At 39.9% G+C, this 24,317-nt stretch overlaps 1 protein-coding gene and 2 pseudogenes across 1 annotated transcript in view; 2 read left to right on the plus strand and 1 right to left on the minus strand.

Moving 5' to 3' along the window:
• Nucleotides 1-1,039: 1,039 nt before the first annotated feature.
• On the minus strand, nucleotides 1,040-2,379 carry LOC114892071 (annotated as a pseudogene).
• A 2,231-nt stretch (nucleotides 2,380-4,610) lies between these two features.
• The window catches only part of C7 (complement C7), a 77,258-nt gene continuing 57,551 nt past the window's right edge, over nucleotides 4,611-24,317 (plus strand). Inside the window, exons 1-3 of the mRNA XM_029216438.1 lie at nucleotides 4,611-4,687; nucleotides 6,788-6,956; nucleotides 10,242-10,412. Of these exons, the coding sequence (XP_029072271.1) occupies nucleotides 10,410-10,412 (3 nt within the window). The 5' untranslated portion in view covers nucleotides 4,611-4,687; nucleotides 6,788-6,956; nucleotides 10,242-10,409. The remainder of the gene's footprint in view (nucleotides 4,688-6,787; nucleotides 6,957-10,241; nucleotides 10,413-24,317) is intronic.
• On the plus strand, nucleotides 15,259-15,818 carry LOC114891910 (annotated as a pseudogene).

The raw sequence follows: 24,317 nt of genomic DNA on the forward strand, positions 1-24,317 counted from the left end.
AAACATAGTGTTAGGGGCAGGCAGTATAAACGGGATGAAATATTGATTTTCCAGATGTCTTAAGAAAGTCTGGGGCTTCCCTGGTGGTGCAGTGGTTAAGAATCCTCCTGCCAATGCAGGGAACAGGGGTTCATGCCCTGGTCTCTGAATATCCCACATGCCACGGAGCAACTAAGCCTGTGCGCCACAACTACTGAGCCTCTGCTCTAGAGCCGGTGAGCCACAACTACTGAAGCCTGCGCGCCTAGAGCCCATGCTCCGCAACAAGAGAAGCCACCGCAGTGAGAAGCCCGCACCCCACAACGAAGAGTAGCCCCTGCTCGCTGCAACTAGAGAAAGCCCGCGTGCAGCAACAAAGGCCCAACCCAGCCAAAAATAAATAAATAAAGACACAGACCTACTAGAGAATGGACTTGAGGATATGGGGAGGGGGAAGGGTAAGCTGTGACGAAGTGAGAGAGTGGCATGGACATATATACACTACCAAATGTAAAAAAGATAGCTAGTGGGAAGCAGCCGCATAGCACAGGGAGATCAGCTCGGTGCTTTGTAACCACCTAGAGGGGTGGGATAGGGAGGGTGGGTGGGAGGGAGGGAGACGCAGGAGGGAAGAGATATGGGAACATATGTATATGTATAACTGATTCACTTTGTTATGAAGCAGAAACTAACACACCATTGTAAAGCAATTATACTCCAATAAAGATGTAAAAATAAATAAATACATTTATTTTAAAAAACAACAACCTGTAAGGCAGCCAAGTGTTGATGGTATTTAAGGACAGTAAAAGTTTGCACTCTTAATGACCATTGACAGACTTTGTGTAAATATTAAAAAATATATGCTTTTCATTGACTATAGATGAAAAGGTGAGGGAAGAAACACAATATTACATCATACCCCAGCATAGAGCTACTATATTTGTATAAAGGAATCACTAGTTATCTGTTGTTTTAATTGAAGTCCTGTCTAGGCATTAAGCTGTAATGTAAATGTTGATAGTGCCTAATTTCAACTCCCAAGATAAACAGAAAGAGCTTATGTATCAAGACTGATTCTCTTTGGCCTCAACGGATACCATTTTCTCTGGGGGCAGTCTTTAGTTCCCTTCCTTCTCAGTACCAAGTCAGTGGTTTTCCTAGCAGAAGTCTCCACTGGTGTGGTTTTTACTTGTGCTATAAAGCTCTCAGGTTTAACATCTGGTTTCCTATAACAACCCGAAGAAGACTTCTTGGTGGACTTTCTGGAGCTGGATAATAGGCTGCATCTTTAAAACTTGGGAAAAATCCATCTCCTTGTTCAATTAATGCAGGCAAGGACTTCGTAGCTTCACTGATCTCCTTAGCTATTGTTTCTTCTCTGCGTTTCAAGTTTTCCATACGAGGGGCTGGATCAGGGTCATATTTTAGGTCCAATGGATGTACAACAGGTTAGTACTGCTTCAGAATTCTTGTTTTGCTTTTATGATTTTGATGACACATTGAAGGATCTTTCTGGGATACTGCTTACTGTTTTGTGGCTACATGGACTGTGATTTCATCAAACCGGTTTTCAAGGACTTTGATATCAGAATCCATAAGCAATTGTCTGAAGCTTCCTGCCATGCTTGCCCACGAATGTTGACATTCTCTTGCACAACTGATTCAAAAGTCCACTGTGCGTCTTGCAGCAGGGGCTCCCGAATCTCCTCTGGCAGCACGTCCCCGAGGTTTTGCGCAGAGCTGCCACCCAGTTCTAGCATTTCCATCACTGCCCGCTTTGAGGTGCAGCGCACTTGCAAGTCTTTTCAGGAGATGGCAGGGACCGAGGCCCTGTCATCTATCGCAGCTACTCTTTCCATGTCCCACAGAGAGGAAAGAGCCACCGACTCAAGCCCTCTCCCGTTTTCCAGCTTCAACTGTCTGAAGAGAAGATTTTGAATGGCGCTGCAATGAAGAGAGGATTTTAGAGTATCTGCGCTTTTAAATAATATAAGGTTGCCATTGTAATCTGGTCTGGGTATTGCCTGCTCCTGACCCTAAACTGCACAAGAGCCATAAAGTTTTCTATTACTCTATAATGGGACTATAAAATAGACTGTCTCTTTAATCCAAGGTGTTAACATTCTTCACACCCTTTTCGCAAATTTTCTTATATTTTAAAGCAGAGGTTTCATAATTAGAGTGTGTGTAAAAATCACTCGGGGTGGTTGTTAGAGTTGTATATTGTTGGGGCTCCCTGCAGAGATTCTGACTCAGTAGGTCTGGAGTAGGTCTCTGCAATAGCCTCTTAACAGGAACTCACTGAGGCAGAAGATCCTGGGGCCACATTCTGAAAAACCCAGATCCAGACTGGGCTGCAAACCTGTTCTTCCCGTACTCAGAGAAAGATATTTTCATCTGGGCCAGAAATCGAGGCTGAGATAATTTCTCCTCATTATCATTCTTATTAAACTCATTATTCCTCTTCTGCTGGAAAATCTGGCACTGAAAAGCTGGTGTAATATGATAATGAGGTAGAAACTTTTAGCTGTTTAAGATTAGGGCTGTTTTGGGCTTCCCTGGTGATGCAGTGGTTAAGAATTTGTCTGCTATAGGTATAGCTGATTCACTTTGTTTTACAGCAGAAACTAACACAACATTGTAAAGCAATTATACTCCAATAAAGATGTTAAAAAAAAAAAAATCCAGTGCAGGGGACACAGGTTTGAGCCCTGGTTGGGGAAGATCCCACATGCCGCAGAGCAGCTAAGCCTGTGCTCCACAGCTACTGAAGCCCGCACGCCCTAGAGCCCATGTTCCACAAAAGAAGCCACCGCAATAAGAAGCCCGTGCACCGCAACGAAGAGTAGCCCCCGCTCGCCGCAGCTAGAGAAAGCCTGCGCACAGCAATGAAGACCCAATGCAGCCAAAAATAAATTAAAAAAAAAAAAAAAAGATTAGAGCTGTTTTACCTATAGGCTTCTGTATCGAGCACTTCTCACTTTGCCTGCAAGTTTTGTATCTGATTAAATCTAAAAGACATCCTTTTATTTTTCAAAATGTGCTTCTTTCTCTTTGTTCCATGGCTAAGACTTGATTTTTTGCTCAAGCCCCAATTCTTTCTTCCTATTGTCCTGTGTCACCTGTATATGTAGTATCATTCTGTCACTAATGGAAGACAACTTTACTAGTGATTAATGCACTATACTTTTTGGTTCGGGTCCTGATTTGACAGCCCTGCATCTCTATGCCTCGCAGACCAGATCAATTTCTCTGGGACGCAGAAGCAGAGAGAAAGGAGAATAGATGAAGATACTGAGACGTGCATATCGTCCAGAGGGCCCCTGCCCCTTATCCCCAGTTCTGGGTAAACCCCCAACCCTACCCCTAGGCCCCAGGTGAGCAATAAAACCCAAAGAGAGATTCGAATACCGCATGTCTTTAGTATCTCTCACACTTCCCATAATTGGATGGGTGAAGGGATCATGCAAGAGAGGAGGAAATATTAATAAAAAACTGCATCAGTTAATACTTCAAATATCATTCCATCACAGCAGTAGCCCCGGTAGTGTGGACAGAGTGACAAGCGCAGCTTGAGGAAGGGCAGAATTTAAGGGACAGGCAGAGGATCAGTGATGTATATACAGAGGAGGACTGGATGGGGAAGCTCTGGGTGGGGTGTTTCAGGAAGTCAGCAGAGACTGTCTTATCAAATTAGGGCCAATTTCCTTACTTTTAGACTAGACCTACTTTTGGTGTTTTTAAGATAAGGAATGAGATGAAAGTTTCAGAAACGAAGAGATAGAACTGTCAAAGGATTATTCTGTTGCCTCTTTATTCTGCTGAAACCATATTAAAATTATTCCAATAATAACCAGCTGAGTGCAGTCCTGGGCAGCCTGGGAGTGTGCTGCTGGGGATGCTGCTGTGAGCAGAGTTGCCGGCCAAGAGCCCTCTGTAGGGACCCACTGCGGTGGTCCAGAGACGGCACTCTGGGCAGGCTGTTCCGAGTCAGGAACTCAGCATGGTGAGGGTCCCGGAGCCGGGCCAGTCCTTCCCAACGTGGGAGGACCCTGCCAGGCAGTCTTGGCTCTGGGGCTCCTTGTTGGCCTGGCTGAGACTTTCTCTGAGCTGCACTGTAGTCCGATGCTCTCCCTCACCAGTCCCCCGTCCCTTCTTTCTTGCCTTGTCTGACCTGCCGGCAGTATGAGCTCTCCCCACTTCTGCGCCCTCCTCCCTTTCTGTGTCACAGACTCTTCACGAACTTGAATTCTATCTTAGCGTCTGCTTCCTGGAGGACCTGAACCGGCACAAGTTATTTGTGAAAACCGTTTCTTCTTCTTTCAGTGTCTGAGCAGTCTTGGACACACCTACTTCTCCCCCTCCCCCTTTGTGAGAAAGCAGACCCAGGGAAGCTTTGCTATAATTCTTGAGAGTCTGCTCCAAAAAGGGAGAAATGTTTTGACTCTTAGTTCCTTTAGGATGGACATTAATTTTGGATGTGGAGAGACTTTTTTAACAAGAGCTTTGCATGCATGCATATTTCATCTGTTGCCAAGTGTCAGCCCTGTTCCTTGCTTAATGACAATGAGGAATCATTCATAATTTACTATTCTCATTTGTAGCCCACAAGAAAGAAGAAAAAAATCATTAATGATATGGTGTGTGCTGGGATATTGCTTTAGGTTCCTGGGACCTCTTGCAACATTGGCCAAAGATTAGTAAGGTAAGAACTGAGACGTGACCCGTTGCGTTGTGTGGTTTTTGTCAGTACAGCTTTAGGGAGAAAAGGGCACAGAAGCCAGACTGGGGAGGGTTGAGATGTGAATGGAAAGTGAAGAAGTGGACACTTCAAGAAATTTGATTTTAAAGGAAAGTGCTGTACCTACTGGATCAAGAAAATTTTTCCTTCCTCACCCTCCCCCCTTTTTTCTTCTCTTCTCCTCCCTTCCTTTTCCTTCTCCTCCTCATTCTTCTTCTTTATTTTTTTTGACTGTGCTGCATGGCATGTGGGATCTTAGTTCCCTGACCAGGGACCCAACCCATGTCCTCTACAGTGGAAGCACTGGAAATGTGGAGTCTTAACCACTGGACCGCCAGGGAAGTCCCATCCTCATTCTTCTTCTAATTCTTTTTTTTTTTTTTTTAAGTCCAAGGTAACATAATATTTGACAAAAAGTTCAAACAATATAGAAATACATGGTGTAGAAAGTCCCTCATAATTCTACCCTCTGGATAGCAGGAGTTCTCAACATTGTCTGCATATTAGAATCAGGGGAGATTTTTTAAAATCCTGATGCTGAGCCCACAGCCTGTGTCAAAGATACAGAGATCTCTGGGAGTGGCACCCAGATATCGGCATTCTTTAAAGCTCTCTAGGTGATAACGACACACAGTCAAGGTTGAGAACCACTACTCGAAGTGTGGCCTGTGGACCAGTGGTATCAGCATCAGCATTCAGCAGAGCCTGAACTCTGCAACCCTTCTACCTAATGAATCGCAATCTGCATGCTAACAATATCCCTTGATGTTTCATATGCACAACAAATTTGTTTTTACATTTATGGTCAGTTGATTTTTTTAAATTGAAATATAGTTGACTTACAATGTTGTGTTAGTTTCTGAAGTACAGCAAAGTGATATATATATATATATTCTTTTCAGATTCTTTTCCATTATAAGTTATTACAAAATATTGAGTATAGTTCCCTGTGCTATGCACTAGGTCCTTGTTATTTATCTGTTTTATATATAGTAGTATATGTATATGTTAATCCCAACCTCCTAATTTATCCCTCTCCCCCTTTCCCCTTTGGTAACCATAAGTTTGTTTTCTATGCCTGTGGGTCTATTTCTGTTTTGTAAATAAGTTCATTTGTATCTCATACGCACAATGAAAATTGAGCAGCACTTTTTAGAGAAAGATCACTAAAAGAAATAAGGAAGACTTTTTTTTTTTTAAGATGGAATGAACTCATGCTTACAGAGTTACTGAGAGGAAGAATCTGTAAAGGGGAAAGAATAGAAAGTATAAGACAGAATGTCATAATTGGTAGGACAATGTCCCAGAAGAGGTAGGAGGATAGAATTGGCAGCTGGGAAAAATGAACTTTGAAAAGAAAAGGGAATTTGTCTTCTTGGGACACTGGAAGGAAGAGGGAGTGAATGATAGACTTGCAGGTAGGTTTGAATTGTGGGGGAAACTGGAAGTTGATGGTATTGTCACCTGATGGCCTTTGTTTTCTGCTTTCCCCAGGGAAATAGGAGGAGAGGCCCTCTGTGAAAAACGAATGGGGCAAAGAGGAATAATGGCTATTGAAGCCCTACTATGTGCCACAAGGGGTGTTACATACAAAAAGCCTATATACTCCTTCCAATAGCCCTAAGACAGTCCTATTATACAGACGGGGAGATCAATCCTCTGCTGGCTTCTCCTTCGCTCAGTCTCTGCACATCTATCCTGAGGTTCCCTCTCTATTTCTTCATTCCTTTGGTGACATCACTCAGTCCCCTGACTGTGAGTGTTATCTACATGACTTTGCCTGCAAAGTCCCCCCCGCCACCCGCTCCCCACAATCTACATTTCTAGTCCTGACCTGTGTTGTGAACTCCATCCAGTTGTTTACTTAACATTTCCATAGCATGCCTGATAGAAATCTCAAACTTATCATGGGCAAAAGACAACCTTTCCCAAACTTGCAACCCTCCTCCATAGCCCACTCCCTTAATTATAATGATGCCCAAACCCAGGACTTCTGGCAGTGTCTTCCCTCCACCTCCCTCCATCCCAAATCACCAAGAAGTCTTGTCAATTTTATCTCCACAGCATTCTGAGTCCATCCACTTCTCTAAGATCTCCACTTCCACTAGTCCAGTCTAAGCCACCATCACCTCCTACGTGGACCACTGCACCACTGCAGTAGCGTTCTACCTGCCCTCTCTGCGTCTGCTGCTGCCGCCCTGCAACCCAGTCTCTGAATCTCAGCCAGACTGAGGTATACACACATGGTGTATACACATGGCAATTTTAAAACATATAAACAGAGTAGTATCACGAATCCCCTTAATCTTATCATAGCAACTCCAAAAATTATCAATAACTTGTCAATCTTTTCTAATCTCAACATTTTTCTTTTTTAAAAAAGCATTTAAAAGCAAATTTAAGGTGCCATATTATTTATTTTATTTTATTTTATTTATTTATTTCTTGCGGTATGCGGTCCTCTCTCTATTGTGGCCTCTCCCGTTGCGGAGCACAGGCTCCGCACGCGCAGGCTCATCGGCCATGGCTCACGGGCCCAGCCGCTCCGCGGCATGTGGGATCTTCCCGGACCGGGGCACAAACCCGAGTCCCCTGCATCGGCAGGCGGACTCTCAACCACTGCGCCACCAGGGAAGCCCCAAGATGCCATATTATTTCAACCATGCATATTTCAATAGATATCTCTAACAGAGGAGGATTTTAAAAATTAAAACCAAAATGCTCATTACATTCTCAGTGCTGCGCGGGTTTATATATTTTATCTCATTTAGTCTTCGTAATAGTCTTGAGGGGAGGGTGTTGCTAGATGATTTCACCTACAGGAAAGTGTAGATTTAGAGTGTCCTGGCCCAAAGGGCTGAAATTTGAAGTGGGAGTCCTCAAATTCCCTGTCTGCTGTGCATTCCACCCATTATGACTTCTCTTTCCTGTAAGTGTGAGGTCTCCTCTACACATTCCTTAGTGCCTTACATCTAGTGATCTTGCATCATTTTAAGAAAAGAGAAAATAAAAATGGGAAGAATCTATATTTTCAGATTTTCCTGCTTAAATTTTTCTCTAAAATTTAGGGAAAATATCATTATACTGCCATCTTCTGGATCTTTTGAGTGCTAACACATCAATGACAATATAGATCTTTAAAACCACATCCGTCCAACTCTAATCTAGGGCTGACATATTAAACTTTGTATAATTAAAATTATTTCTTTAGTTAATTGGAAAAATTTTCTTTAAACAACTTAATACATATTAAATATAGAGGCTAAAAAGTAAATGTATTTAGAGGTCAGTTATTTTTGTTTCTAGGGGATGGAGGCAAACATACATAGTTAAAATTTACAAATAATTCAACTGTCATTCAACCAATGACAGTTTTAAAAATTAATGTTAATAGAGGTATTGGCTAGAAAAGCATTTCCACTGCTGGTGAGAGTATAAATTATCGCAGTCTTTTGGGAAGGCAATGTGATTGCTTATTTAAAAAGTAAAAATAAACTATCTGTAACTTTTGACCATGTAAATTTACTTTAGGAACTCATCCTACATATATTCTTGTTAATGTATGCAAAGATGTATATATCTTTGAATAAGATGTATAATCTCACCTTGTTTATAAAGGACTAGAAAAACCCAGCATGCTTAAGTAAATGATGTTACTACATCTATGCAATGTGGTTCTTTGAAGGTGCTTAAAAATACTGGTGTAGTTCTAAATACACTGGTAATAATAACTAATAATGACTGATATTCTAAGAGGTTTGTTTAAAATATTTTGGCCTAGAACTGGAAGATGCTATGCAAATTAAATACTCTTTCATATTTTTTACTAACAGATACTTATGTAGCAAAAAACTACATTTGGATTTCTGCCTCTAAAAGAGTGATAAACTCAGCTTTTAAAAAATGGAACATGAGGCAATAAAGTCCTCAATCTTAGCTTCATAATCAATGGTACAATAAATAAGATAAAGATTGTTTGAGTGTAAGTTATATTTTGTGGTTTCTACTCAAGAAAAGTTTAAACTAACGGGGAGAAAAACTTAGTACTCCGTGAAATCCATGCCATGAAGCCAAATTTACAATGCAATGTCTTTTTACTTACCTTTATTATTTAATAATAAAAGATTGACTAGGCACAGTAATCATGACTGGTATTTGTCAAGTCTTTTCTATGTGCTAAGTGCTGTCCTAAGTGCTTAGCATGTGAGAAGTCGGTTGGTCTTCTCCATGACTTTGGAAAGACAGTATATAGACAATATTTCTATTTAATGAAATTGAGAGTGAGGAAAGTTAAGTGAGGAAAGTTAAGCACATGGTCAAATCAGGAAATAAGTCCAAATATTCTGAATTTGGATGCAGTGCCTTTTTTTTTATTACACCAAAATGCGTCAAAAGGGAAAAACATACAGGTGTATATGCCTATATTAGAATGCTTGGTAATACATATGAAGCGCCAAGTACACTGCCTGGCATATTATATTGATAAATACTCAAAAAACGTTGACTATAACTCTTGTTATTTTTATTATGTTGAGAGGACAATAAAGGCAGCTCTCTGACCAAGTGACAGAGGCACGCATCCTTCCCACTCAACACCTCCATTGAAAATTCTCAATTGCGTTGTAAAGTCTTCACACTCATATGAAGCGTAAGCCCCGTGAGGGCAGGAGTCTTCTCTATTATGTTCACTGTTATCTCCTGAGGCCTATAAGACAGCTCATATTAACTTCTCAGCAAACATTTGACACCTAGATTGAGAGACCAGAAGATTTTCTTGCTCCTTTTTTCTTCTTTTTGACTGTGCCATGTTAGCTTACTATTGTTTTGCTCTTCTGTATAATTTGTACACTTCAGAGTAGTGCTTCCCAAGTTTTAGTGGTTATGAAACTTCCTGGGATCTTGCTAAACATGTAGATATCCCCCAAAAAGTAGATCCTCAGAAAGCTCCATTATGTATTTACATACCCTCATAAATGGACCTCCACCCAGAAATTTGGTTTGGACATCAAAACTGATGATGAATACACATATCAAGAGAGTATCGGAATACGTAATGAAGCTTTCTGCGGGAAAAAAGACCTGGGCAGGCTTTCCAACTGGTCCAAAAATGGCTTGAGAGAGCGGGGAAAGAGAGGCTTGGGGTTTTGTTGTGTTTAGGGGGAGGGGCTGGAATAGGTCTCTTCCAGGAAGTTGCACGCACCACCTTTGCTAATATCACTTTGGCCAGAAGTTAGCAATATGGCCTCACCTAAATGCAAGGGAGAGTATAACATGTAGTCTTTATTTCAAGTCATAGTGTGTCCAGTTCAACATCAGAGTTCCATTGCTATATAACAAGGGGAGAACGAACATAAAGGGACCAGAAGCAGTCTCTGATCCAGTTACTAAATAGACATTAGGTGGAGTAACATCAATTATTTCAAGTCATCTGCGTATGGTTTACTACTCATAATTTCTAGTTAGTGTTCCAAAGGTTGCTATTTTTGTAACTTACTCTGGGTTTTATTATGTTCCATAGCAATGTTCGGTGAGCTGAGGAGATAACGCTTAATGGAAAAGAGTATTTATTTATTTCTGGCAATGTGCCAGGCACCTGAATGGATACTCTCACATATATTTTCTCATTTGGAAGAGCCAAGAGAGAAATAAGAAAGAGTTCTCTCATCCAAGGTCAACTATAGGCAAAATGGTAAGTAAAGTAGCGTTTCTTTTCTTTATTCTTTTTCTCCTTTTGCATTTAATGATATTTTATTTATTTATTGAAGTATAGTTAATTTACAATATTGTGTTAGTTTCAGGTGTACAGCAAAGTGATTCATATATATATATATATATATACATATATATTCTGATTATTTTCCATTATAGGTTATTATAAGATATTGAATATAGTTTTCTGTGTTATACAGTAAATCCTTGTAGCTTATCTAGTATATGTACAGTAGTTTGTATCTGTTAATACCATACTCCTAATTCATCCCTCTTTCCTTTTCCCCTTTGGTAACCATAAGTTTGTTTCCTATGTCTGTGAGTCTGTTTTTGTTTCGTATATAGATTCATTTGTACTATTTTTTAGATTCCACATATAAGTGATATCATGTAATGTTTGTCTTTGTCTGACTTACTTCACTTAGTATGATATTCTCTAAGTCCATCCATGTTGCTGCATATGGCAATACTTCATTTTTCTATGGTTGAGTAATATTCCATTATATATATATATATATATATATATATATATACCACATCTTCTTTATCCATTCATCTGTTGGTGGACACTTAGGTTGCATGTCTTAACTATTGTAAATACTGCTGTTATAAACATTGGGGTGAATGTACCTTTTCGAATTAGGGTTTTCATCTTTTCTGGATATATGCCTAGGAGTGGGATTGCTGGATCATAAGGTAGCTCTACTTTTAGTTTTTAAAGGAATTTTCCATTCTGTTCTTCATAGTGGCTGCACCAATTTTTTCCACATCCTCACCAGCACCTGTTATTTCTTGTCTTTTTTAGAATAGCCATTCTGACCAGTGTGAGGTGATAAGTAAGGTAGCTTTTCTTTTATAACTTGTGCTTTCCTTTTCAATAGATGTTTTCTAAAGTGTGTTCTGTGTATTTATTTTTCTACAACAGAATGTCCAATGTAGAGCATAACTGAAAATATTCAATTGTGCAAAATGGTATGTAGGACTTAAGTTCAAATGGAAAACATAATTTGTCGAGATAAATACTTGAACGTAATTTGAGGTCTTACAGAATAGTATTTCAATTAGATTATCTTTAAATCCAATTGGCTGAGCGGCCTTATATCTAGACCCCAAATTACAGTTATTCTTTCCCTGCCTAAACTGAAATAGTCAGTATGTAGATGCATCAGAGCCAGTGGTTGGGTGTGATCATAATTGATTCTTGTTTCTAGAGCTTTCCCTAGCAACCTGCAAATATAACCTGCCTTGGATAAAAAGGCACCAGAAATTTCTCAAAGGCCAGTGGTTCATATGGTAAGTATGATGAGTACTCTACATGATTCCCTTGGTTTCCATTTCTAGTTAGACAGCATCTAGATGGCTTTCTTCAATTTATCGTACAGGACAAACACAGGGGCTCCATGCAGCCCCTAAGAATTTGAATAAAGCGCCTAAAAAAAGGCTTATGTGCCTGCATTTTTCTTTTTAAAGAACTTTTTATTTATTTATTTACTTATTTATTGGCTGCGTTGGGTCTTCGTTGCTGCACGTGGGCTGTCTCTAGTTGCAGCAAGCAGGGGCTACTCTTTGTTGCCGTGCGCGGGCTTCTCATTACGGTGGCTTCTCTTGTTGCAGAGCACAGTCTGTAGGCGCATGGCTGTCAGTAGTTGTGGCACGCGGGCTCAGTAGTTGTGGCTCACAAGCTCTAGAGCACAGGCTCAGTAGTTGTGGCTCACAAGCTCTAGAGCACAGGCTCAGTAGTTGCGGCGCATGGGCTTAGTTGCTTTGTGGCATGTGGGATCTTCCTGGACCAGGGCTCGAACCCGTGTCCCCTGTATTGGCAGGCAGATTCTTAACCACTGCACCACCAGGGATGTCCCCGCCTGCATTTCTGAAAATCTTCCTCCAGTATTCAAGGACCCCAGGAGACACAACATCAACTCCTTTGTGCCCACATTACAACATCAACCATTGACTCACAGTATCACGGGGCTAGGAAACCACCTAGGCTTTTAAATTCTGCTGCCTTGGCAGATTTTCCAACATCAGATACAAATTGGGTTCTGGGAAAATCTGATGAGGGGAAGAAGAAGAGTGAAGTGGCTACAGCTGTTGCACGAAGGACCAAAATGCCTTGGCGCTGTGTGTGTTTGTATTCCTCCTAAGAACCCTTGCTTGTAGTTATCCTTAAAGCAAAGTGAAGGGCTCAAGTAAGGAAACATCTGTTGACACTTGTCATGGTGCCCTTCCAGAAGGAACGTACTCCTACTCTTTGGGAAGGTGGAATATACAGTCCACTCTGCCTTTGTAGAAGGAGTTAGCAGTAACCTCTCTGTTCCCATGCTGCAGCTTCGCCCACTTGATCGGACCACTGCAGCCTTGGAGATGGCAGCGGTGATGCTGCAGTCAAGAAACCCCTTGTAAAGTAGATGACCTTTCAAGTTTTAACCTTTTTTTTTTTTCCGGCCGTGCTGTGTGGCATGCGGGATCTTAGTTCTACGTCCAGAGATCGAACCCGTGTCCCCTGCAGTGGAAGCGTGGACTCTTAGCCACTGAACCACCAGGGAAGTCCCAACTTTTAACCTTTTTTTATTCCAGTTTTATTGAGACATAATTGACATAAGGCACTGTATAAGTTTAAGGTGTACAGCATAATTATTTGACTTATATACATTATGAAAAGATTATCACAAGTTTAGCAAACATCCATCATCTCCTAAAGATACAAAATAAAAGAAAAAGAAAAAAACTTTTTTTTCTTGTGATGAGAACTCTTAGAATTTACTCTTTTAATGACTTTCATATATAACACACAGCAGTGTTAATTATATTAATCACATTGTACATCACATGTCTGATACTTATTTATCTTATAACATGAAGTTTGTACCTTTTGACTGCCTTCATTCAATTCCTCCTCCCCCATCCTCTGACTCTGGTAACCATAAATCTGATCTCTTTTTCTATGAGTTCTTTTGTTTGTTTGTTCTTGAAGTATAATTGACCTATAACACTATGTTAGTTCCTGGTGTACAACATAGTGATTCGATATTCTATACATTTCAAAATCGTCACCATGATAAGTCTAGTTACCATCTGTCACTATACAAAGACAGGAGCTGACTTCTTTACTCATGGCGGCAGAATGGGCTGGAGGAGGTTGTAAGGCCAGAGTGGGAGCTTTGAGATCCAGGAATGTTGGTATCACTGGCTCAGCCCTGACACAGACTGAAAGGCTAATATGCTTAATTTCTTTCTTATATCTTTTCCTTACCTTTCTTTTCTCTTTCCCTCTACATAGTCAGTATTCTTTCAAGTAGGACTTTTAAGTTGTCCAGCCTGGGGGAGGATGGTTTGAAGCAAAGAATAAATTGTTAAAGTTGTAATTTCAGGTGTCATGAGAGATAAATATTGGGGTTAAGGGTATCTGGAAAATATGCCTGAAAATTGACATGGGGGAATTTTTTTGGGTTGAAAGAGAAGTGAAAAAAAGAGAGGGCAGATGACAGAGGCTGGGACACATGGAAAAGTTTTTTCAATGACCTAATGTTGCCACTAATTCATGAGAAATACTGCTTTAATGTCTTAAATTTATCCTAGAAGAATTAGGCTCAGTAGCTCCTTTCATTACCTGGGAGCTTAAATCATGAGTGGCATCTTTTTCCCATATATTTTTGAAAGATGATTTCACATAGAATATAAAACGTTTTAGAAATTCAATTTTATTTATGGGCAGCATCATATTTTTTATACTCTTGCTGAAGAAACTTAGGGTAAGTAGAGGGTCAATTTTATCTTTTCTTTTTTTAACCAAAGGGGCATATCACTCAGCAGAGTGCTTAGTTGTTATGAGAGTGGAAAAAATTTCCTCTGGTATAAGGTGTGGGGAACCTATTGGATTTAAAAGGATAATAAGCTTTCTTCTTGAAATAGGCCTAATCAACATACTTTGTTGTACTTTATTGGGGGTATTCATCAATAATGAATCAAACGCTAGGCAAAACTTTTCCTGAGAGAGTTAGAAACTCTCTGGCTGGAGTTGAACCCTGGGATCTGGGGTTGTGTCTGTGAATGTTATTCATTCTGCAAAATGCTCTGAGTACCTACCTTGGGCCCAAATGCAGAGAATCATTGGGTCTTGGAAATGTACTTGTTTGGGGAAACACTTAAATATCTCTGCTGGAAAAAGGGTCACATAATCACTCCACCATGCAATGTTTAATGGTAAAAGAGAGTCGGGATGTGATCTCACTGAGTGCAGGACTGTTTCTAAGCAGAGTTTTTAAGGGTAATGAACGCTGGCTCTGCAGGTTCTAAATGTGAGTGAACAAGATGGAATTTGGTCAACAGTTGGAGGAGTTGGCCTCAGTAACACGCAGAGTTCACCTGTGGTAACAAAGGGTAAGACAGAGAGTATTTGGGCTTAGATGCTGGTAGGTGCATCGTTGCACAGTGGGAGTGTGTGGAAGTCCTTTATAATTGATTCATTTTTTCAATGAAATAAGAAAGCAGTTGATTAAGAACAAATGTGAGATAGTAGATCTTGAAACTATGAGGGGGAAAGTAAGTATGAAATAGTTATCAACAAGTCAGTGTAAGAATTCCTGGATTTTTTCAGTCTAAGTTATACGCACCAGCTTTCCCCATTGCACCCCCTACCTATCCCTAGCATCCCAATTTATCAATATTAAGTAAAAACCAGTAAAGAAAGATTCATGACAAGACAAATAAGAGAGGAATGTCATAGGGCATAGACATGCAAGACAAACACTGGTTAAGCCCAGTATTGATTCTACTAAGCCTTGTGGGGCTAAGAGAGAGCTCTGTTCCTGCCACTTAAAATCTTGTTAGGCTTTTCAGCTGGAACCACCATCTTCCCGTAATACGCCAAAATGACCAACACAGAGGGAAAGAGGAGGGGCACTCGCTACATGTTCTCTAGGCCTTTTAGAAAACATGGAGTTGTTCCTTTGGCCACATACATGCAAATCTACAAGAAAGGTGATATTGTAGATATCAAGGGAATGGGCGCTGTTCCAAAAGGAATGCCCCACAAATGTTACCATGGCAAAACTGGGAGAGTCTACAATGTTACCCAGCATGCTGTTGGCATCATTGTAAACGAACAAGTTAAGGGCAAGATTCTTGCCAAGAGAATTAATGTGCGTATCGAGCATATTAAGCACTCTAAGAGCCGAGACAGCTTCCCGAAACGGGTGAAGGAAAACGATCAGAAAAAGAAGGAAGCCAAAGAGAAAGGGACTTGGGTTCAACTGAAGCGCCAGCCTGCTCCACCCAGAGAAGCACACTTCGTTAGAACCAATGGAAAGGAGCCTGAACTGTTGGAGCCCATTCCCTATGAATTCATGGCATAATGGGTGTAAAGAAAATAAAAGACCTGGACTGTATAAATGTTTCTCTTAATTGAGTAGAAGTGTGTGACCCCCTTCCCCAAACAAATATTTAAAGCACAAAAAAAAAAAAAAATCTTGTTAGCATCAACTCACCCATCTTCACATCCATCCCATTGCCCCAAAAGACACCAGTTTAGTTCCAGAGCTGAGGTTGGGGCAGAGGCTCCTTTCTTGTTTAGAATGCATGCCTGAGAGTATTCTGAACCAATGTTCTCTGATAAGCATCTCAGGGATTCTAGAGATCAGAAAAGACTCAGTATGGGTCCAAAGTTATCTTTCTTCTCTTCAGGACTCTAGTAGAGAAACGTGAGGTAGAACTTCTAGCTACTGAGTTAGGACTATAAAGAAGCAACACACTAACCAGAGAGAAAATACATTGGTTCAGTGAGGGTATGTGGAAGCTCTCTCTTTTGGTTCAGTTTTCTCAGGGAGGTAGAGAAGAAGGTTATGACCAGAGAGTGAATTTGTGGAAAAAGGTTTAGAAAAAGAAGTGTGAAATAGTCAGGATGAACAGTTGAATGGACTAGGCAAAGTAGTGTGATTACCATTTAAAGGCCCACTTGAGGTTCATAATTGTCACTTTAAAGTAAGACCAATCACAGGGTACAGGAAGAGCACAGGCAGACTGAATTTAATAAGCGTTACGGTTTTGACATATATATTAGGGATAATTGACAGGGTGGAATGGGGAGAATTGGCAAGGGTAGTTTTGACTGTAAGAATCCAAGATTTCTTACACTGAAAGACTTGTGGATAACTGTTTCATCTTTCTTCTCTCTTTTCATCCATCCAATCATAAGAACATATATTTGTATTTCTTATATTTGCATGAAAGAAACACTGGAAAGACACCCCAAACAAACACAAATGGTTACTTATACAAATGTTTACTAATAGGAGGGTAAGGTGACAGAGATGGAGTCCTTCCAATCCTTCACAAAATTTTCCCAAAAATAGAAGAGGAGGGAACATGTTCCAACTCACTCTAGGAGGCCAGTATTACTCTGACATGAAAACCAGAGAAAGATATAACAAGAAAAGAAAGCTACAGAACAATATCCCTTATTAGTATAGACACAAAGTTCCTCAAGAAAATACTGGTAAACTGAATCTGACAACATATAAAAAGGAGTACATACCATGGCCAAATGAGGGTTTATTCCAGGAATGCAAGGTTAGTTCAACATATGAACATCAGTTAAAGTAATATATCATATTAAAGCAATAAAGGACAGAAAGCCCGCAACCATCTCTGTAGATGCAGGTGAGATGCACCATTTCATGATATAAATACTTAACAAAATAGGAGTAGAAGGGAACTTCTCCAACATGATAAAGAGAATTTATGAAAAACCCACAACAAATGTCACATTTAATGGTAAAGGAATAAAAAAAGTTTTCCTCCTAAGATGAGGATTTTCAACAAGGATGTTGAGACAATTCAGTGGGTAAATAAAAGTCTCCTTAGGGCTTCCCTGGTGGCGCAGTGGTTGAGAGTCCGCCTGCCGATGCAGGGGACATGGGTTCGTGCCCCGGTCCGGGAAGATCCCACGTGCCGCGGAGCAGCTGCGCCCGTGAGCCATGGCCGCTGAGCCTGCGCGTCCGGAGCCTGTGCTCCGCAACAGGAGAGGCCACAACAGTGAGAGGCCCGCGTACCGAAAAAAAAAAAAGTTTCTTTAACAAGTGGTACTAGGACAACTGTATATCCATAGGCAAAAGAATGAAGTTGGACTCCTACCTCAGACCATATACAAAATTAACTCAAAATGAATGAAGACCTAAAAAGAGCTATGAAACTCTTTGATAAAATATAGGGCTAAATTTTCATGACCTTGGATTTGACAGTGGATTCTTAGCTATGACACCAAAAGCAAGGGAAGAACAAAAAAATTAGATATATTGGACCTCATCTAAACTAAAAGCTTTTGTCCATGTAAGGACACTATCAAGAAAGTGAAAAGATGACCTATAGAATGGGAGAAAATATTTGTAAATTATATATCTGATAAGGGTCTAGTAACTAAAATATGTAAAGAACTCTTACAACTCAATAACAAAAAAACAAGAAACCAAATTAAGAAAATGTGTAAAGGACATTACTCCAAAGAAGAAATACATATGGCCAAAAGGCACATGAAAAGATGCTCAATATTATTAGTTATTAGAGAAATAAAAATCAAAGCCACAATGAGATACCATTTTGTACCCTTTCAGATGGCTGTAAGTAAAAAGTTGGACAGTAAGAAGTGTTGCTGAAGTTGTGGAGAAATTAAAACTTTCCTACATTGTTGGTGGGAATGTAAAATGGTGCAGCTGTTTTTGAAAACAGTTTGGTAGTTCCCCAAAATGTTAAGCAAAGAGTTACCATATGACTCAGTAATTCTGCTCTTAGGTATAGTCTCAAAAGACATGGAGACACGTGTCCATATAAAAACTTCTATACGAATGTTCATAGCAGCATTATTTATAATAGCCCCAAAGTGAAACAACTCAAATGTCCATGAACTGATGAATGCATAAACAAAATGCAGTACAGCCATAGAATATTATTCATCCATGAAAAGGAATAAAGTACTGATACATGCCACAACATGGGTGAACGTTGAAAACATTGTGCTAAGTGAAGAAGTCAGAAACAAAAAGCCACTTGTTGTATGATTCTATTTATATAAAGTGTCTAGAAGAGGTAAATTCATGGAGACAGAAAGTAGATTAGTTGTTTCCAGGACCTAGAAGGCTGTGGAAAATAGGGAGTGACTGCTAAGGGTTACAGGATTTCTGTAGATAGTGGTGATGGCTTCACACTCATGTGAATATTTTTAAAATCACAGAATTATACATTTTAAAAGGGTGAGTTTTATGCTGTGTGAATTATATCCCAATAAGCAAATATACCAGACAGAAGATAAGGAGTAAAAGATATGGAGGGCTTGGCTCTACACTGACAGTAGAACAGAGTGAAGGGGTGTATAACTCGAAGTATGTTCTACAGAACTTGTTGACTAATTGGGTGTGGGAGGTAGTGAGAAGGAAGATAAAGTCGAGAATGATTCTGAGGTGCCTCATCACCTTGTATTGCACGGATTCATTTATGTATGTGCCCATCCTGTTAAAATATGTGTTTCTCAACCTTCTACCTAAAAACATAGGGTCTATTCTGGGGGAAAAGTAAGTGCCAGTTTTAGACACACTTCAGAGCAAACATTAAGTACGTCCATTTTTGTGGGTCTGTTTTATACAATTCAAGAGAGTTGCTCAATTTCCCCTGTGAACTGAGAGGTTACTTCCTGTGTTTGGACAGTGTTGAAAGGCTACTTCCCATTTTGAGGTTTCCCCACTTTAGTTTTGATGGGAGAAGCCACTAACCTCTACTGACTCTAAGTGCTAAATGTTCTGCCAAGTTCTTCCTGATGTTTTCACAAATGAGGTGCCCTCTTCATTTCACCCTGCATTGGACCACAGGTTTTGAAAGAATTTTTGACAATAAAAGCATTTATTAACATAACTGGTTTCACTGTTTGCCTAATCAAAGTTACAGTAATGCAACTGTCAACTGGCCTTTCCCATTGCGTGAACTGTACCATCACTATCGCAATGCTAGCTGATATAATTTCAGTCTAAAGAAAAGGGTCTTGATACTTTGATAAGCCTGTACATTCTCATTTTAGATCATATAAACTTAGACCAGTAAAACAGCCCTAGGTTCCCCGGCAACTATCTTCACAGACTCATAAGAGTCTAATGTCAGATAGTCGGTAATCTCCCTGGTAATTATTAATTAGGTTCCTTCTGGACTTATTGCCCATGGGTGGGGAGGGTGTGGAAGCCTATATGTGTTCAAGATGCTGCAGTGTGTATTTTATATATCTTGATTTCATCGACCCTATAAAGAAGGTTTCATTATCCTTTAAGTAAGAAAATTGACGCTTAAGAGTATAACTCAGATAGCAAACAGTAAAGCCTACCTTTGAGACAAGATTTGTCTGATGGTCTTTCTGGCAAGCCACATTTTCTCCCAAGAAGCAGGTTCATACTAGTAGAAGCTGAAGAAGGAGAAAAAAGAGAGTGAAACTAATTTCTTTACGAGTACAAGTAACTTATTACATCTATATGTATATTTAAATACATACCATCAGTGCACTTCACTCATATGCTCACTTTTTTTTTTAACATCTTTATTGGAGTATAATTGCTTTACAATGGTGTGTTAGTTTCTGCTTTATAACGAAGTGATTCAGCTATACATATATCCCCATCACTGTTTTTTTAATAAATTTGCTTATTTATTTATTTATATTTGGCTGCATTGGGTCGTCGCTGCTGCCCGCGGGCTTTCTTTAGTTGAGGTGAGTGGGGTCTACTCTTCGTTGCCGTGCGCGGGCTTCTTATCACGGTGGCTTCTCTTGTTGTGGAGCACAGGCTCTAGGCGCGCGGGTTTCAGTAGTTGTGGCATGCAGGCTCAGTAGTTGTGGCTCGCAGGCTCTAGAGCGCAGGCTCAGTAGTCGTGGCGCACGGGCTTTGTTGCTCCGGGGCATGTGGGATCTTCCCGGACCAGGGCTCGAACCCATATCCCCTGCATTAGCAGGCGGATTCTCAACCACTGCACCACCAGGGAAGTCCCATATACTCACTGTTAAAGAGCATACATTGGAAACACGGTCACGTAAATATCAAGGACCTATACCAGCAGTGCATTAAAGTGAAGATCTATGAATCACCGGACCTACCTTGCATCCAGACCATCCTTTTGCCCCTGGTGCCCATGAAGCATTTCAATAAGATTCCTGTTTCTATCATGGCTCTGTGTATCATCACAATATACTCCGGTTCCTTCAAACAAAAGAACCAACAAACAAGCAGACATACAAAAGACAGAGCATCTTTAGGATGCTTATCTTATTGCACTGTGAATAAAAAAGTAATAGCTAACAAAATAAAATTAAATAATTTAAAATTTCTTTTGCGAATAAGTAATGCATTCGTTAACATATTAAAAATATAAGCAAGTATAAGGTGTAAAGTCTTAGTTCCATCTCTTTTTCAATCTAACCTGTTTCCATCTTTTCACCTTGTGGGTGAAAAATGTTGTTATCAGTAAACAAAGGATGTTGCAGCCACCAAGCCAGCAGCCACTGCAGCCACCTCCCAACTGTGTACCCTGAGGGGATTCAGGATGGAGAAAAGCAGGATACTGGCCCTAGGTAGCTAAGGTGCATGGCAAAGGAATGATTTCAGTGAGCCCAGACTCTTGCATCTTCCCATACACAGAACAGCGCTAAATTCAATAACTTGAGATGTCTGGTTTTCTTCATTAACAGTAATCTTTTGATGTTCCAGCTGTCTGGTGTCTGTTGCAAAACTCCTGTATATCCTGGCTCCCCTCTGCCTCCTTGGAGCAGTGCCTGAGAGTGCTCTGGGAGGCTGTCTTCCAGGCTTAAGCCCTTAGAAGATCCTCTGAATAAAACGTAATTCTCCACTTCTGGTTGTGCTTTTTTTTTTTTTTTTTTCAGTCGACAACCTAGTCCCCTTCTCCATGTATCGCCTGTCAGATAATAATTTTTATTAGTTTCTCATGTATCCTTTCAGAGTTTTTTCATGCAAATACAAAGAAGTATGAAAGTATTCTTTTTGAATTAATTGCTTAAACTTTTTTCTTCTGTTTTATTAAGATATAATTGATACACAGCACTGTATAGGTTTGAGGTGTACAGCATAATGATTTGACTTACATACATCATGAAATAATTATCACAATAAGTTTAGTGAACATCCCTCATCTCATATAGATACAAAATTAAAGAAACAGAAAAAAAAATTTTTTTTCCTTGTGATGAGAACTCTTAGAATGGACTTTCTTAACAACTTTCATATAAAACATATAGCAGTGCTGATTATCAAAGGGGATAACTACCCAAGGTGGATGAAAATCATCTGGGTACATAGACCAAACTGAAGCACAGTCCGCTTCCACAGCTGGTGCAGAGCTGTGCTCCTGACTTTCCCTGCGCACTCAGTGAGCCCCACAAACCCAGAGAAGCACCATTGCACCTGGGGATGGTGCAGAGACCCCCCTGCCCCAAATGTATTCTTATTCTCCTTCATCCTTTTAACTCCAAAGTAACTTATTGGTCTGTATCTTTCTTTTTCTTCTTAACAGTGTATTTTGTAGATCTTTCCATATCAGTGCATAGAAAACTTCTTCAGTTTTTTTTTAATAGCTGCAAAATATTTCTTTTAATGTGTATACTGTACAAGTTACTTAACCAAGCCACTGCTCATGAATATTTGGGTTGTCTCTAATCTTTTGTATGCTAGCTCACATTTATTGGACTAAGCTTACTATATTCCAGGTGCTGTCTAATTGCTTTACTCAGGTTCATTAATGTAACAACCCTTTGAGTTAGATAATATTATTTCCACTTTTCCCATAAGGGAACAAGAGGATCAAAGAGGCTAAGCAACTTTCTCAAGATTTTGAACAAAGACTGTCAACCTTTAGAGCACATATTTGTACTAGTGAAACACAAACTAGTACCCTTTATTGCTTTCGGCGAAAGTCCTACTTTTAAGGAAAAGTCTCTAGTTGTTGTGTTTACAACTGTTTTCCATTGGTTTCTAAGATTTTATCACAAACATTTGAAAATTTTGTACAATTCAGGATTTTACTCCTTTCCACCACTCATTCTTTACTCTTTCTTGACCTGTGGAGTATGTAATGATGAACCTGATATCAAAATATATCTGTTTAAAGACGGTTTAAGGAGGTAGTGTTTAAAATTATGGGATAGACTGACATTTTCTGAAAGTGACTGATTTTCATTTTAGGGTATAATATGCTGAAGTCTTAGTCTGAAAAAAAAAAACAAACCACCTTTTTTTACTTGGGCACCACAAGTTTAAAGTGAAGAGCAAATAAATGACCTTGCCCTTTGATATTCACACTTCCTCTGCAGGATTTTACCCAATACAGTTGTAGAGCCATGGAAATCTTTGCATTTCGTATCTGCTTTCTCAGAGCTGTTTGACTTCATTCAAATATAAACCAACTGAAATGTTTCTTAGACTTGCAGGCTCCTGCCACGTACTGCAAAGAACTGAAAAACCCAGATGATAGCTAGAAACCCAAACAAATCCGGGTCCCCTCCTAAATTTAGCAAGTGCCTGCCACTATTGAAAACCATCATGACAAAATGTCTTATCGCCTTCTGATTGTCATTTGATCCTTGCCATCTGCAGCCATCAGGACCACCAGGGCAAAATGTGTCCAGTGTTGTAAAGGGCAAGGATATCTTACCTAAAAGGGAAGTGTGAAGCCCTGTTCATACTACTTAATATTTAAACCTAAAACAACATTCTTATGAAGGACTTGATGCCAGCAGAGAATACTCATCTAGTGACCTCACTTTAATGCACAAGGGTAAGCTGTGACAAAGTGAGAGAGTGGCATGGACATATATACACTACCAAACGTAAAATAGATAGCTAGTGGGAAGCAGCCACATAGCACAGGGAGATCAGCTCGGTGCTTTGTGACCACCTAGAGGGGTGGGATAGGGAGGGTGGGAGGGAGGGAGACGCAAGAGGGAAGAGATATGGGAACATATGTATATGTATAACTGATTCACTTTGTTATAAAGCAGAAACTGACACACCATTGTAAAGCAATTATACTCCAATAAAGATGTTAAAAAAATAGAAAAGTAAAAATTATACAAATAATATTGGAATAAAATGTCTTATTAGAAAAAAATTAATGCACAAATCACAGTATTTAGGTGTAATGATAAAGGTGTAATGATAAAGCATTAACAATAATTATTTTGCTGAAATCTTCCTTGAGCTAAGTCATTGCCTAGCAGCCATTTTTCTTTCTCAAACTATTCACACAGTGACAATTTAATGGAAAAAGAGATACCATCTGGAGTACTTATTAGCTTAACAAGCCCTTGACTGGAAGTCTAAGAAGATTCCATGTTTCTCATTCCCTCTGAGTGGTTTAACTCCAGAGCCTAACGCTCTTGTCTAACTCTAGGGACTGGAGCATTCTTGCCACTAGGGGGTGCTGTTGCTTCTTTACTCCAGCCTCTGGCGGTTTCAATTCTGACTTTATCAGACTTAACAGAAAAAAGGAGGTTTTATCCTTCCCGAGTGTGTTCCTTGTATGTCCCAGAGTAAGTGGAATATGTTGGAACAATTCAGAACAAAACAAAATAACTAGTAAATGAAATAGGCTTGTTAAAATGTTTTCTAGTATCTCTCCGAGATGGACCAGAACAGCTTCTTGATATCATCAGTGGTCTAACAGTTTCATTAGGGTCTGGGGACAGTAACAGTTTTTGAATTGCTACTTCAGGAAGTGGGGACTAGTGGGGAACAGGGAGTGTGTCTCTGCAGCAGAAGGGGAGAGGACTGGGTCCTTGCAGACTCTTCCACAGTCTGGCAGAAATCTGCTTCCCCTTCTACTGATTCAGTGTTGGCTCAGACACAATTTG

This window comes from Monodon monoceros, unplaced genomic scaffold (assembly GCF_005190385.1).
Source record: "Monodon monoceros isolate NGI ecotype Baffin Bay Population unplaced genomic scaffold, NGI_Narwhal_1 Super_Scaffold_12, whole genome shotgun sequence".
NCBI classification, from domain to species: Eukaryota; Metazoa; Chordata; class Mammalia; order Artiodactyla; family Monodontidae; genus Monodon; species Monodon monoceros.